General features: G+C 38.5%; 1 protein-coding gene across 3 annotated transcripts in view; it reads right to left on the bottom strand.

Annotated features, from left to right (window-relative positions):
- The window catches only part of Hormad1 (HORMA domain containing 1), a 28,692-nt gene extending 14,144 nt beyond the window's left edge, over positions 1–14,548 (bottom strand). For 2 of the 3 annotated variants that reach the window (XM_048357267.1, XM_048357268.1), the window contains exons 1-8: positions 14,498–14,548; positions 13,041–13,185; positions 9,850–9,913; positions 9,385–9,421; positions 4,943–4,963; positions 4,694–4,720; positions 1,842–1,909; positions 269–420 (exon numbers count right to left, since the gene is read on the bottom strand). In XM_048357267.1, the coding sequence (XP_048213224.1) occupies positions 269–420; positions 1,842–1,909; positions 4,694–4,720; positions 4,943–4,963; positions 9,385–9,421; positions 9,850–9,913; positions 13,041–13,185; positions 14,498–14,530 (547 nt within the window). In that variant the 5' untranslated portion in view covers positions 14,531–14,548. The remainder of the gene's footprint in view (positions 1–268; positions 421–1,841; positions 1,910–4,693; positions 4,721–4,942; positions 4,964–9,384; positions 9,422–9,849; positions 9,914–13,040; positions 13,186–14,497) is intronic. The other variant, XM_048357269.1, reaches the window with a different exon arrangement.
- Between the last annotated feature and the right edge of the window lie 857 nt (positions 14,549–15,405).

Here is a 15,405-nt window from a genome sequence, read left to right as displayed (position 1 = left end):
CCGCTCAAGGCTAGCACTCTGCCACTTGAGCCACAGCGCCGCTTCTGGCCGTTTTCTGTATATGTGGTGCTGGGGAATCGAACCTAGGGCCTCATGTATCCGAGGCAGGCACTCTTGCCACTAGGCTATATCCCCAGCCCCTTTTGCAAATTCTTTAAGCTCAAAAATATATTAACAGTGTAAGTGCTAAAAACATTTTGAATGAAAAGCAATGATTTCAATAATAATGCAGGTTTCAAATAAAAAAGTGACATATTGAAAATAGTACCTTCATCATAGTAGAAAAGTTTCATGGTCAAACAAACATCATTAGGTAAAGGTCCCAGATTTTGCATTAGAATATAAATCTTGCGAATGAGGAGAATACTTGCTTTCTTGGTGTCAGCAGATGACATGTTAGATTCATTGTTTTGATTTTTACTAGAAAAGAATCAGATTTTTTTCATAAAACTAGTACTGCCAATATCATAAATTCACATTTTAACTATTTGAAATTCCTATTTTTATTATAGCATTAAATTATTGACAGTTACCATAAAATGTACTTAAAGGTCACTATTATAAAAACATTATCACTATAATCCAAATGTTAATTTTACACATTTTATTTCTTTTTAATTTTTGTGTTTGAAAGAAGGTCTCATCAACTTTGCCTAGGCTAGCTTTGAATTCAAAGTCTTCCTATATCTGCCTTCCAAGTAGCTGGATTAGCTGGGAGGAACAAAGTTGATGAGACCTTCTTTCAAACACAAAAATTAAAAAGAAATAAAAACCCGGTTTGAGCTACCATACTCAAGGTGGCTATTACTTGAGGAACACCTCCATTTCCTGCTTCTTCTTTCATTCCTGAGCCGGCTTTGAACCATGGTCCTCAGGTCTCAGGCTCTCCAGTAGCTAGGATTGTAGGTATGAGCCACCTGTACCCAGCATTTTATGTTACATGCATGCATGCACACACACACAAGCACATCCTTGCATGCACATACATACACATTGTTTGTTCCAATCCTGGGGCTTGAACTCAGAGCCTGGGCTTTTGTGCTCAAGGCTAGTGCTCTACCACTTGACTCATAGCTCCACTTCTGGGTTTTTTTGTTTGTTTGTTTATTTTTGGTGGGGGTTGTTAATTGAAGATAAGAGTGTCACAGACTTTTCTGCTCAGGCTGACTTTCAACTGTGATCCTCACATCTCAGCCTCCTGAGTAGCTAGGCCTATAGGAATGAGACATAATAATAAAACATTGTGTTTTTGCCTTTTTTTTTTTTTTTTTTTTGTCAGTCCTGGGGCTTGGACTCAGGGCCTGAGCACTGTCCCTAACTTTTTTGCCCAAGGCTAGCAATCTGCCACTTGAGCCACAGCGCCACTTTTGGTTTTTTCTGTTTATGTGGTGCTGAGGAATTAAACCCAGGGCTTCATGCACGCAAGGCGAACACTGTACGCTAAGCCATATTCCCAGGCCCAACATTATGTTTTAATAAGGCATTTAAAGGAAATAAATAACAGATTTTAATCATATTTCTAATCATGCAACTCCTTTCCTAAATAGTATAATCCTGTATGGCAGCTATTCAAGGTACTATTCTATTTGGCACAGCCATATCTTGATGGTTAATTTGGGGATTTGAAAAGTTTTAAAATTAATCCTGGGGCTGGGATTAGGCTAAAATAGCAAAGCACTTGCCTAGCAAGTAAGAGGCCCTGAGTTCAAGCCCCAATATAATAATTCAGTGAATGAATGAGTGAATGAATGATGCTTTCCAGAATTAATCTTAAAGCTGAGCTAAAAACATTAACAAATAAGTGGTACTAGTAATATAAAAATGATACTATAGGACAATACCTTACAAAATCCATGACTGGTCCATTTTTTGTGTACTTGAACTTAAATTGGTAGCATTCTGAAATTGTCTAAAATAGAAAATATTGGACGTAGGTAAATTTTAGCTATATAAAACAGCTATATGCTACTTTTTTTTTTTTTTGCCAGTCCTGGGCAGGTCCTGAGCACTGTCCCTGGCTTCTTTTTTTCTCAAGGCTAACACTCTACCACTTGAGTCACAGACCCACTTCTGACTTTTTCTTTTTATGTGGTACTGAGGAATTGAACCCAGGGCTTCATGCATGCAAGGCAAGCACTCTACCACTAAGCCATATTCCCAGCCCTATATGCTACTTTTATGTGACCCTTAACATTTAGTCAATAGTTTGTTCTTACATGCTAATCCTTACTAGTTCACTAAGGTTTTCAAGTCCTCAGAGTCAATTCTAATGGTCTGGGATTTGGGGCCTCACTCTCCTAGTTTTTTATTCCTATAGTTTTTACAGCTTATGAACACTAAATGTTAGGAAGTCTTCAAAAAGAAACAAATAAGGGAGGAACAATATCTCAACAGAGTAGTTAAGTGCTATAGCTTGAATGTGTCACCAAAATTCATGTGTTGGAAATTTAATCCCCAGAATAACAGTGTTACAGGATGGGATCTTTAAGGGACAATTAGAGTTGGATACGATGGCACACCCCCTGTATTCCAGCTACTGAATACTCTATAAAGTTCCTGATACAGTAAATGTTCACCATATTATTAACAATAGTGCATCAATAAGATTGTTCATTTATTGGTAGAAGAAAATGTTCAACTATAATATTTTCTGTACAATTAACTAGTTTTCAGAACAACTAACTAAATGATAACCTTTGCACAAATAACCTGCTTTGTCACTAATGGCATATATTACGCATTAATTGCAGCATGAATATCAAAGATAAAAACAATCCTAGCGGCTGGGAATGTGGTTTAGTGGTAGAGTGCTTGCCTTGAGCAAAAGAAGCTCAGGGACAATGCCCAGGCCCTGAGTTCAAGCCCCAGGACTGGCAAAAAAAACTCCAAAAACAAAAACAAAAAAACCCCCAAACCACCACCACCACCACTCACCACCAATCCTGGCCCTTCTGAAGCTTGGAATGGTTTGCTTTCTTTGCATGTCTGTGTTCATATAAGGATAGGGGTTCTACTGTATTTTAAATTAATTTAATCTTCTCCATGACTGAGTAAAATATTACATTGTAACATATGTATTATGATAAGTAAGCATCCAGATGGTGAGATAACCTTTCTAGGCTCAAGTCCTGGTTCTGTCTCTTCTATCACATAACCTTATCTAAGAAACCTTGTATCTGCCAGGCTTGGCTCATGCCTGTAATCCTAGCTACTCAGGAGGCTAAGATCAGAAGATCACTGTTTGAAACTAGCCTGGGCAGCAAACTCCCAGTATGACACATCTTCAATTAATGACTCAAAAACTGGAAGTGGCTCAAGTAGTAGAGTGCTAGTCTTGAGCACAAAGATGCTCAGGGACAGCCTCCAGGCCCTGAGTTCAAGCCCCAGGACCGACAATAAATAAATAGATGAATGAATGAATGATTGAAACATTGAATAATGGTGGCTCATGACTGTAATCCTAGCTACTTAGGAGGCTAAATTATAAGGATCATGGTTCAAAGCCAGTCCAGGCAGAAAGTCTGTGAGACTATCTACAACTAACTAACAAAAAGCAGGAAGTGGAGCTGTGGTTTCAAGTGATAGAGCTCTAATTTTGAGTGAAAAAGCTCAGACAGTGCCAAGGCCCTGAGTTTAAGACACAGGACTGGTACCAAAAAAGAAAGCTTGTGTCTAGGTTTCCTAATTTGTAAAGTGGAGATAATAATGGTAATTACCTCATGAGGGTTATAATGAATGAGAGAAAATGTTCATAAAGCCCAAAGGACAAAGTCTAATATAACAAACACTAAACTTCTCCCCTTGTTTCTTGTCTTCTATCTTTTCCTTTAATTTCTTTCTTTCTCTCTCCTTCCTTCCTTCCTTCCTTCCTTCCTCCCTCCCTCCCGCCCTTCCTTTCTTTTTTTCTTTCTTTTTCTCTTGTGTTGATCATGGGGCTTGAACTCTGGGCCTGGGCACTATCCTTGAGCTGTTCAGCTCAAGGCTAGTGCTCCACCACTTGAGCCACAGCTCAAAGACTTTCAGTCTTTCTGGTGGCTAATTGGAGATAAGAATCTCATGGACTTTCCTGCCTCAGCTGTCTTTGAAACAAGATCCTCAGATCTGTCTCCTGAGTAGCTAGGATTACAAGCATGAGACACCTGCACCTGGCTTCCCTTTAATTTCTTGTTCTCTTTTCTCTCCTTTGATTGTCAGATGAACAGGTGGATGTGATTGAACTGAAATAACTATTCCCAATAATACCGTATGAACCAGAAGTCAGGCGATTTAGGTTATTTCTAAAGGTTTATAAGCTTTGTAGGACAGGACCAGTCACATCACCTCCTTTAGTAAGGATATTTCTCTCTCTCTCTCTTTTTTTTTTTTTTTTTTTTGGCCAGTCCTAGGCCTTGGACTCAGGGCCTGAGCACTGTACCAGGCTTCATTTTGTTCAAGGCTAGCACGCTGCCACGAGCCACAGCGCCACTTCTGGCCGTTTTCTATATATGTAGTGCTGAGGAATCGAACCCAGGGCTTCATGTGTATGAGGCAAGCACTCTTGCCACTAAGCCATATTCCCAGCCCAGCATAATTCTCTTTTTAAATATAACAATACAAGCTCAGAAGAGTTATACAAGATTTAAACATATATGTTAAACAAAATGATTTTGTGTTATTTTTAGATATTAGAAGCATTATATGCAAACACACTTACCTGAGGGTCTTCTGGATTGGTATATACCTATTTAAAAATAATTTAAATTAAATAAAGTGAGTTAAAGTATTAAAAAAATAACTACATTGTATATTTAAAGTGTTAAGTGGATACAGCAAAACAAAACAGAAAATGACTCCCCAATATTCCCATTGAATAGATTGTTTGAATAAAATGACAATGAACTGATAGTTTCAATGTCATTTAATGAAGTAAGGGCAAATTAAAATATAATTTTAACATACTTACAGCTAGAATGACCATCCTCAGCTGAAACACAACAAAGGACAAACATCTTACTTGTATAAAATAGTTTTTCATGGTAAATCATAAAACTTATTTTATACTATTTCTTAGGCTAAGTGTAGAGTACATGCTCAGCATGTGCAAGGCTCTAGATTCCATTACTATCATCAAAATAAAATAAGTATCCTATCTCAACATTTTATTATTTTTTCATGTATTTTTATGATTATTATAAAGGTGATGTACAGAGGGGTTACAGTTACATAAGTCAGATAAAGAGTACATTACTTTTTGAACAACGTCACCTCTTCTCTTGCTCTCTCCCAGTTTCTCCCTCCTGTCCTCATCCACAAGTTGTATAGTTCATTTTCAACATAGTGTCTAATGAGTACCACTGCAGCATCGGTTCACTTTTTATCCCACCATTTTCAACATTTAGTTGTTTGTTTGTTGTTTTTTTGCCAGTCCTGGGGCTTGAACTCAGGGCCTGAGCACTGTCCCTGGCTTCTTTTTGCTCAAGGCTAGACTCTGCCACTTGAACCACAGTGCCACTTCTTGATTTTTCTATATATGTAGTGCTGAGGAACTGAACCCAGGGCTTCATGTATATGAGGCAAGCACTCTACCACTAGGCTATAGTCCCAGCCCTCAACATTCATTCTTAGTAATTACTGTAGGAGCCTTTATTTCATGCCTCTAAGTGTATACTTTATATATGCTTTCTTATTTCCAAAATATGTTTCTATTTAGCTTACTGGTGGGTGAAATTTATATTAGCATTTTATTTCACTGATTTACATAAACAGGACACTACTGCTAGTTATAAGGAAAATAATTATTGTGAAAAAACTAATATGAGTACGGAATTTTTTTGCCAGTCCTGGGGCTTGAACTCAGGGCCTGAGCACTCTCCCTGGCTTCTTTTTGCTCACGGCTAACACTCTACCACTTAAGTCACAGTGCCACTTCTGGCTTTTTCTATATATGTGGTACCAAGGAATCAAACCAAGGGTTTCATGTATACGAGGCAAGCACTCTACTACTAGGGTATATTCCAAGCCCCTGAGTATGTAATTTGAAAAGAAAAAAAAAATAGAAAGTTCAAGGACTTATTCATTAGTAAAGGAAAGGGACTTTGGAAATTACTGGAACAGAAAATTGTTCACTTAAATGATTTGCCAAAAATTAGTAATCTTTGATTCTGATATTTTCCTTCTACTTCACAACCAATCAATCAACAAATTCAGTAAGTTTGAATATCAATCATATCCGGAATCTCCTCCTCTGTCATCATGTCTAAGCTACTACCATTTCTTACCAAATCTATAGTAATTGCCTAAGTGCTATTCCTCTTACTACTAGTCTTCCCCTCTTTCTATAGTATAAATAGCAAAGGGATTTGAAAATTTTTAAATGCTGTTATAGTTCTACTTAAAACTTCTAAAAGGCTTCTTTTGCACCTGAAATAAAATCGAAACTACATCTACACAGATATGATTTTTCTATCCCTGCCTACTTCCCCAGGTTTATCTCAGGCCATTTTCCTCCATGACACAAATGCTCTCTGATCATACTGGCCTTTTCTATTTCTATGACTCTCTAACTCCTCTGTAATTCTCTGCTACTCTGTGGAGGATATTCTTTTCCAAAATGAATGCCTTCTCGTTCAGGTCTTAGCCTAAACATTATAGAGAAGATTCTGTGTGACCATCCTATCTAAACTTACTCTACCTCTACATGTATAGCACCCTTTACTCTAAATTTTTTATTGTTATTATAAAGGTGATATACAGAGGGGTTACAGTTATATAAGTCATGTAAAGAGTTCAGTTCTTTTTGGATAATGTCATACCTCCCCTTGATCTCTTTTTTTTTTTTTTTTTTTGGCCAGTCCTGGGCCTTGGACTCAGGGCCTGAGCACTGTCCCTGGCTTCTTCCCGCTCAAGGCTAGCACTCTGCCACTTGAGCCACAGCGCCGCTTCTGGCCGTTTTCTGTATATGTGGTGCTGGGGAATCGAACCTAGGGCCTCGTGTATCCGAGGCAGGCACTCTTGCCACTAGGCTATATCCCCAGCCCCCCTTGATCTCTTTTTATAACATCATTTTCATAAATATTTTAAAGGCATCTAACACTATTGGTAAGTGTTTGTTGTTTGTTTGTTTTTTTTTAACTGCTGTTAGAAAGAATTCTCTTTCAAGAAAACAAAATTTACTTTCACTCCTACCCAAAATAGGTGCCCATTACAGAGCAGGCACTCAATATGCCTAATGAAGAGGATTAGGTACCATGAATAAAAACTCATTTTCACACTTTCAATTTTGATGAAACTGATTTTTTTTTTTGCAATATGGTCTTGCTCTGTAGCCTAGATCTTGCTAATCCAGGGTAATCCTGAATTTATGATCCTCCTGCCTCAGCCTCCCAAGTGCCAGGATTAGTCATGAACAACCACATTCAATCTACATATATATATATATATATATATATAGTAAAATGTTATGCTAGGTATGCAAGAAGACTGATAGTCTATTGAATTTTTTCCCCTTTTTCTGATGGTACTGGGAATTGAACTTAATCTTGTTCTTGAGCTAGGTAGGCATTTTACCATCTGAGCCACATCACCAGTCCCTATTTTAATTACTTTCCCTGGGAGCCACTACACCTACACCTACACATTTTGCTTTTCCCTGTAGCTGAGATAATATGCACATACTATACTGTGCCCAGCCACTGATTGAGATGGAGTCTCTCAACCTCCCCCCACCACCCGCCTTTTTGTTTGTCCTGGTTGATCTCAAAAATCTAATTACCAGATTTCTGTCTCTTAAGTAGCCAGGATTACAGACTTGAGCCTCTGTGCTCTGCTTACTGGTAAAATCTTAACAGCCAACAATCTCAACAGCCAAAATTTGTGACAATTTAACTTAAATAAATGAAAATTATTTATTTTGCCATCTTGGAAATTGAATTTAGGTCCTTGCACATCTTAAGACAAAAATCTCTGCCATCGAGCTACATTCCCCAGTCCAAAGAAATGAACTAACCAGTTTATTTACCTTCTTGTGGTATTCAGGGTTCAAGGTGTTTGTTAGGCAGGAACTCTACTTAAGCCACTCTGTCAGCCTCTTTTTTTGCATTGGTTATTTTAGAGAGACAGTCTCTCTTTGCACCTGGGCTGACCTTGACTCTGATTCCTTTTATGTTTCTCTGAGTTGGATTGACAGGCACTGACTACTGGATCCTGTCATTGGTCAAGATGGAGTCTCTCGTTTTTTGCATTATTAGAATAATAGTAAGAGTGGATGCAAAGCTGGGCACCAGTGGCTCATGCTTGCAATCCTAGCTACTCAAGAGGCTGACATATGAGGAATATAATTCAAAGCTAGTGGGTCTGGGTGCTTGTGGCTCATGCCTGTAATCCTAGCTACTGCAGAAGCCAAGATATGAGGATCATAGTTCCGAGCCAGACTGGGCAGGAAAGTCTGTGAGGATCTTATCTGCAAATAACCACCAGAAAACTGGAAGTGGTGCTGTGGATCCAAGTAGTAGAGTACTAGCCTTGAGCAAAAGAGCTCAGAGACAGTGCCCAGGCTGAGTTCAAGCCCCACGACTGACAAAAAAACAAACAAAATAATAACAACACAAAACCCCAAGCCAGTGAGGCAGACAAATCTCAGAGATTATCTTCAGTTAACCAGTAAAAAGCAAGAAGTAGAAGTTTGGCTCAAGTGGTAGAGCACCAGCCTTGAATGAAAAAGCCAAGCTGGAGTGAAAGGTTTTGAGTTCAAGTCTCAGTACCCCCTAACACAAACCAAAATAAAATAAAATAACATGTTAAACTAACAAACTATTTTTGTACGTTTTTTTTTTTTGTTTTCATTTTTGCCAGTCCTGGGGCCTGAACATAGGACCTGAGCACTGTCCTTGGCTTCTTTTTGCTCAGGGCTAGCGCTCTGCCAACTTGAGTCACAGTGCCACTTCTGGTCTTTTCTGTATACGTGGTGCTGAGGAATCGAACCTAGGGCTTCATGTATATGAGGCGAGCACTCTTGCCACTAGGCCATATTCCCAGCCCCTAATAAACTATTTTTAAAGGCTTTTTCAATTCAGTATTTTATGTTAATATGCACTATAAACTCCAATGAGTGTTAATAGGCTAAAACTAGCTTGCTAGAATTTGCTTAGTATTAATTCCTTTTCTTTCTCCTTTTTTGGGAGCCAGAGACCAGAACTTAAACTTTATATATAATGCTTTACTCATTGGCTGGCAGTCTACCACCTGAACCATACCTACAAATGCCCATATTTTTCATTAACTCATACTGGCTTATGTCTCAGTTAGTTTAAATTAATATTTTACTATGTCTGGTTAGAGTTGTAGAATACAACATATAAAACAAGATAGAAAAAAAAAACAAGATAGAAAAAGGACATTAAGACTTACATATTTTCTTTGTAAAGCATCATAACACCCTAGCATCCTAAAAAAAATCAAAGATTTATTTTAGATTGAATGAAATTTCAAAAGCTATTTTTCATAAATTTCTATATTTCCTCATTATTAAATAATACACAAATTTAATATTAGAAGCATCCTTCTTTTTAGCTTTAAATAAAGCAAGCTACAATATAAGAAACAATTTGGTAAGAAAATAAAATGATACAGAATGGAAGGTATTTGTGAGGACAACAAGGAAAATAAGTTGCTCCCATGGGGCATAAAATAAAGGATAATTTTAATGTATAAATTCAAACACCTGACAAATGGTACCCATCACTAAAGGGTCAACCACCCAAACTTAGTTACATATTAAGAAGTATTCTATGTACAAAAAAATGATTTAGAAAAAATAATAAAAATGACTTAGAAACATACTAATTTTCTATCCGTAGGTAGTCTTTTACTTACCACCTCACTAACTGTGTAGAACCTGGGCAATTTTTATCTTCTCTCAGAATTTTGACACAAAGATCTAAACACAAAAATGATGAAACAAATATGGCACTTAACAGTAAACATTTTTTTGTGTGTGTGGGTCGTGTGGCTTGAACTCTGGGCCTGGGTGATATCCCTGAGCTCTTCAGTTCTACCACTTGAGCCACAGCACCACTCCTGGTTTTTCTACCCCAGCTGGCTTTGAACTGTGATCCTCAGATCTCACCCTCCTGAGTAGCTAGGATAACAGGTATGAGCCACCTACACCCAGCTAACTTATATTTAAAATAAAGTTTATTTTCTTTCTTTTCTTTTTTCATAGGGCTTGAACTCAGGGCATGGTCACTGTCTCTGAACTCTTTTGCGCAAGGCTAGTGCTCTACCACTTTGAGATACAGTGCCACTTCTGGTTTTCTGGTGGTTAGTTGGAGATAAGAGACTCAGACTTTCTTGCCTGGGCTGGCTATAGACAGTGATTCTCAGATTTCAACCTCCTGAGTAGCCAAGATTACAGGCATGAGCCATGAGTGCCCCACTAACGTTTATTTTCTTTAGCTACATATTGTTGGTATATTATTAAAGGCAATGATCTTCCAAATGACTGGTATTATTGACATAAAGGAAGAAAAGTTACATAAAAGTACTCCTTTTAATCTTTATTATAAAATGTCATCATGATTATGGAAATTTAAATTGATAAGTAGAAAAATTGTTTAATGTGAAAATGGGAAATGAACTCAAGGCTTCACATTTGCTTTAATCCTTGAGACACTCACCAAGTCTTTTAACTTTTGTTTTTTTTTTTCAGATAGGATCACACACTTTTGCCCTGGGGAAGGGTAGCTATAGACTATGATTCTTTTTGTCTTTTCTTTGGTACTGGGGACCGAACCCATGACGTTGCACTTGCTAGGCAAGCGCTTTGCCACTGAGCTACATCCCAGCCCTAGACTATGATTCTTGATTCTACTACACCCATTTCCTGTCATTCTTAAGAATTATAAAATAGAGAAAATTAGTATCTTAGAACTATAAGAGTATTTGTTACGGTCCTTTATCCACTGAAATACTTGCAACAGACCAAGACGTTAATAGGTATTAAAGACAATTCTGTAAGAAAATAAAATGTAACAGTGAAAAGGACTTGAAAGCATATCTCATTATTGGAAAAATTGGAGACAAGGACCACTGGCTCTCATCTCTAATTCTAACAACTCAGGAAGCTGAGATCTGGAGGACTGTGGCTCAAAACTCAGAAAAAGTTCACTAAACTCCATCTCTAAAACAACTAGCAGCCAAAGGCCAATGATTTATGCCTGTAATCCTAGCTACTCAGGAGGCTAAGATCTGAGGATCTTGGTTTGAGGATCTCCAGGATCTCCAGACCAGACAGTAAAGTCCATGAGATTCTCCCCCCCCCACCCATCCCTCCCTCTCTCTCTTGTTCTGTGTATGCGTGTGTGCTGGTCCTGGGGCTTGACTTTAGGACCTGGGTCCTATCCCGAGCTTAAGCTCAAGATTAACACTCATTACTTGAGCCACACCTCCACATCCAGCTTTTTTTTTTTTTTTTTTTTTTTTTTTGCCAGTCCTGGGCCTTGGACTCAGGGCCTGAGCACTGTCCCTGGCTTCTTTTTGCTCAAGGCTAGCACTCTGCCACTTGAGTCACAGTGCCACTTCTGGCCATTTTCTGTATATGTGGTGCTGGGGAATCGAACCCAGGGCTTCATGTATAGGAGGCAAGCACTCTTGCCACTAGGCCATATTCCCAGCCCCACATCCAGCTTTTCTTTTCTTTTCTTTTCTTTTTTTCTTTTGGTGGTTAATTGGAGATGAGAAGCTTTTCTGCCTAGGCTGGCTTCATGGGTGATTCTTAGATCTCAGCTTCCTGAATAGCTAGGATTATAGTGTGAACCACTAGGGCCCAGTGAAATTCTTATCTCCAATAACCACCAAAAAGCCAGAAGTGGAGCTATGGCTGGAGTAGTAGAATGCCAGCATAGCAAACCCAATGTCTTGAGTTCAAATCCTAGTACCCTACACACATACACACATGAAAAGAAAAATAGGCATGATATCTACTTCACAAGACTATGAGTTATAAAGATAGTCTATGTAACAGTGCTTAACAGGTCTTGGCACATAGTTGGTGCACAATTATATGTACCAGTGCTTAACAGGTCTTGGCACATAGTTGGTGCACAATTATGTGTACACAGTATGTGTTGAGAAGTAACTATTGTTGCATGAATGTGCCATTTTTTTACCTCTCTAAATTAGCACAAAAATATAAACTACCACTTTATTTTTATTTTTATTTTGGCCAGTCCTGGGGCTTGGACTCAGGGCCTGAGCACTGTCCCTGGCTTCTTTTTGCTCAGGGCTAGCACTCTGCCACTTGAGCCACAGTGCCACTTCTGGCCTTTTCTATATATGTGGTGCTGAGGAATTGAACCCAGGGCTTCATGTACACCAGGCAAGCACTCTTGCCACGAGGCCATATTCCCAGCCCCTAAACTACCACTTTACAAAGTTACAAATAACAATGGTTTAATCTATTTAATTCATTGTAAATGTAATGTCAAGTGACTTAAGAAACTTAGGGCAATTTTTTTATGATTAAGTGCTTTCCACATTACTGCAAATACTTGAACATAAATGTAACATTATATATCACAGCCAAAGAATGAGGAAACAACTCAAATGTTCACCAACTGATGTGTGATTGATAGCCATACAATGAAACATTATCCAGCAATGCAAAAAGATAAAGTACTAACCAATGTTACATGCAGGAATGTCAAAAAAAAGTATGCTAAAAGAAACTAGTCTCTAACAGCTACATATTATAATTCCTTTCATATGAAATGTTCAGAATAGGTAAATCCCAGTGCTGGGAAGTTTGATGATGTGGGAAAGGGCAGTTGATAGAACTTAACATGTATGAAGTTTCTTCTTTGTGATAATGAAAATATACTTAAATTGTGGTGGAGTGGTATAACTTTGTGAACATTCTGAAGTAAAAAAGTGTACACTTTGAGTGAATTGTCAGACATGTGAATTATATTAATAAAGCTGCTACCAAAAAATAAAATGTCTAAGTCAAAAGTTACTGTTTTTGAGTAATTTAAAAATTTTAAACAAAGTCTTAAAAATTACATTACCATCTAGATATCTTGTTCCATAAGCACATTCTGGAAATATTCCTCTCAAATATGTGATACAGGATACTGAAACAGCTAGTAGCCTCTTCACCAAAACCAAAGACTGCTGCTCAGTTGATATCTTACTGGGAAATACCAATGCACTCTAAAATTCAAGGAAAATTAGAACATCTTATTTACAAGTATTAAAAATAGTTTTTTCTTGGACTTAAAGTAGATCCAGTTTTGCATAAATATGGTGCTATCTGAAAGAATTCCTACTCATAGTACTTTGTAATCCTAGGAAGTCAGGGTGGCTTGTAACATGTCAGATTGTTTCTAGGGTAATGATCTAAAAATAATAAGCAGAAAGTGTTTAAGTATTTTAACAGCGGCTGGGGATGTGGCTTAGTAGTAGAGTGCTTGCCTTGCATGCCTGGGTTTTATTCCTCAGCACCACATATACAGAAAAAGCCAGAAGTGGCGCTGTGGTTCAAAAGGTAGAGTGCTGGCCTTGAGCAAAAAAGAAGCCAGGGACAGTGCTCAGGCCCTGAGTTCAAGCCCCAGGACTAGCAAAAAAAAAAAAAAAGAAAAGAATTTTAACAATCTACTTGCAGATTAACTATAAAAACCTAATACACAAATGGGTTATAGTGATTTACCTCTTTAGGAATTGACTAGGTTTTAACAAGATTAACCACAAATCAAGATGTTATGCAAATATGACAGTTTTATTTTTGTTTCTGAGTCAAGAAAATTTTCTAAGGATGGACTACTTGTGAACTATTTAACCCAAGTAGTGGAACAGCATTCATCAACACCTAATCTAAATTAAATCAGAACCAACAATTTTATGTAACGCAACCAACTCTAATTAATTCACAATAGTTTAGCAAATATCTTCTTAAATACCTTCTTTTCTTTTCTTTTTTTTTTTTTGCCAGTCCTGGGCCTTGGACTCAGGGCTTGAGCACTGTCCCTGGCTTCTTTCTGCTCAAGGCTAGCACTCTGCCACTTGAGCCACAGCGCCGCTTCTGGCCATTTTCTGTATATGTGGTGCTGGGGAATCGAACCTAGGGCCTCGTGTATCCGAGGCAGGCACTCTTGCCACTAGGCTATATCCCCAGCCCAAATACCTTCTTTTCTTAAAATGTGGGGTTTCCTAGCATTATTAAATCCTTAAACAGTTGACTTTAATTCGCAAAAGTAAAGTAGTTGAGCCTGGTACTCATGGTTCACATATGTAATTCTAGCTATTTGGGAGATTTAGAATGGGAAGATTTCCAGGCCAGCAGGGGCAGAAAAGTCCAGGAGTAGATCTTAGCTCAAACACATATAGTTGACCTGTCTGTAGAGTCTATCCTAAAATAACCAGTAAAGACAACAAAATTACAGGGCCAAAGCCAAGACCCTGAGTTCAAACCCCAGTACTCCTAAAAATTAAAAATAAATACATATTAAGTTACAAGAAATCATACCATGGCAGTCCTCTGCAACTGCGCAGTGGCCATCTTCTTCTGAAATTTTAATTCAACCTGTAACACAATTCAAGCCCTTAGTTTAGGATATTATTCTTATTTCGGACCCTATTTTATTACAAAACAGTGAAGATTTTATCTGAACAAATATGAGCATCAAAACATGATCTTTAAAAACGTAGCAGTTTTGGGTTGGGAATGTGGCTTAGTGGTAGAACGCTTGCCTCGCATGCATGAAGCCCTGGGTTCGATTCCTCAGTATCATATACACAGAAAAAGCCGGAAGTGGCACTGTGGCTCAAGAGGTACAGTGCTAGCCTTGAGCAAAAAGAAGCCAAGGATGGTGCCCAGGCTCTGAGTCCAAGACCCGGGACTGCCCCCCCCCCCAAAAAAAAAATAGCAATTTTTATTGTTGTGTAATTATTTTGAGTAAGGTCCTAAATTTAAGCCATTTTGTCGAGTAGTCTTACATAAATGACTAAGGAAGTCAGTCTGGTGTGTGTCTCTCTCAGGGGGCCTCATACATGTTCTACCCCGCTAATGCTATTCTCGCTCCTCAGAGAAACACTTCACACTTCAGGTTTAGTCTTTGCTGTTTTGAGGCTCTGCCCTCCGGATTGGCCCACAAGTCCCTGGGCACGTGTGACCACCCCCCACCAGCTTCCGCTTCCAGCCTCTTGTGGCCCGCGGCCACTGGGTTTTCTTTTGGCGGGCTAAGGGTAGCCCTCGCAGGCCGCGCTTGCGCAGTAGACGCTCTACCGCTTGGCGCCAGATCCCCTGGTCCTAGAGGATATTTTTACTAACGCAAAAACTTCCTTTCCTTCACTACACAGTGTTCATGGCTTACTAGCACCGCATGGGTAGGTATTAAGTACTAAAAAAAAAGAAAAACAAAAAACCTCACCCCG

This window comes from Perognathus longimembris, chromosome 11 (genome assembly GCF_023159225.1).
Source record: "Perognathus longimembris pacificus isolate PPM17 chromosome 11, ASM2315922v1, whole genome shotgun sequence".
Classification (NCBI taxonomy): Eukaryota; Metazoa; Chordata; class Mammalia; order Rodentia; family Heteromyidae; genus Perognathus; species Perognathus longimembris.
This window is presented reverse-complemented; position numbering and strand designations above follow the sequence as displayed.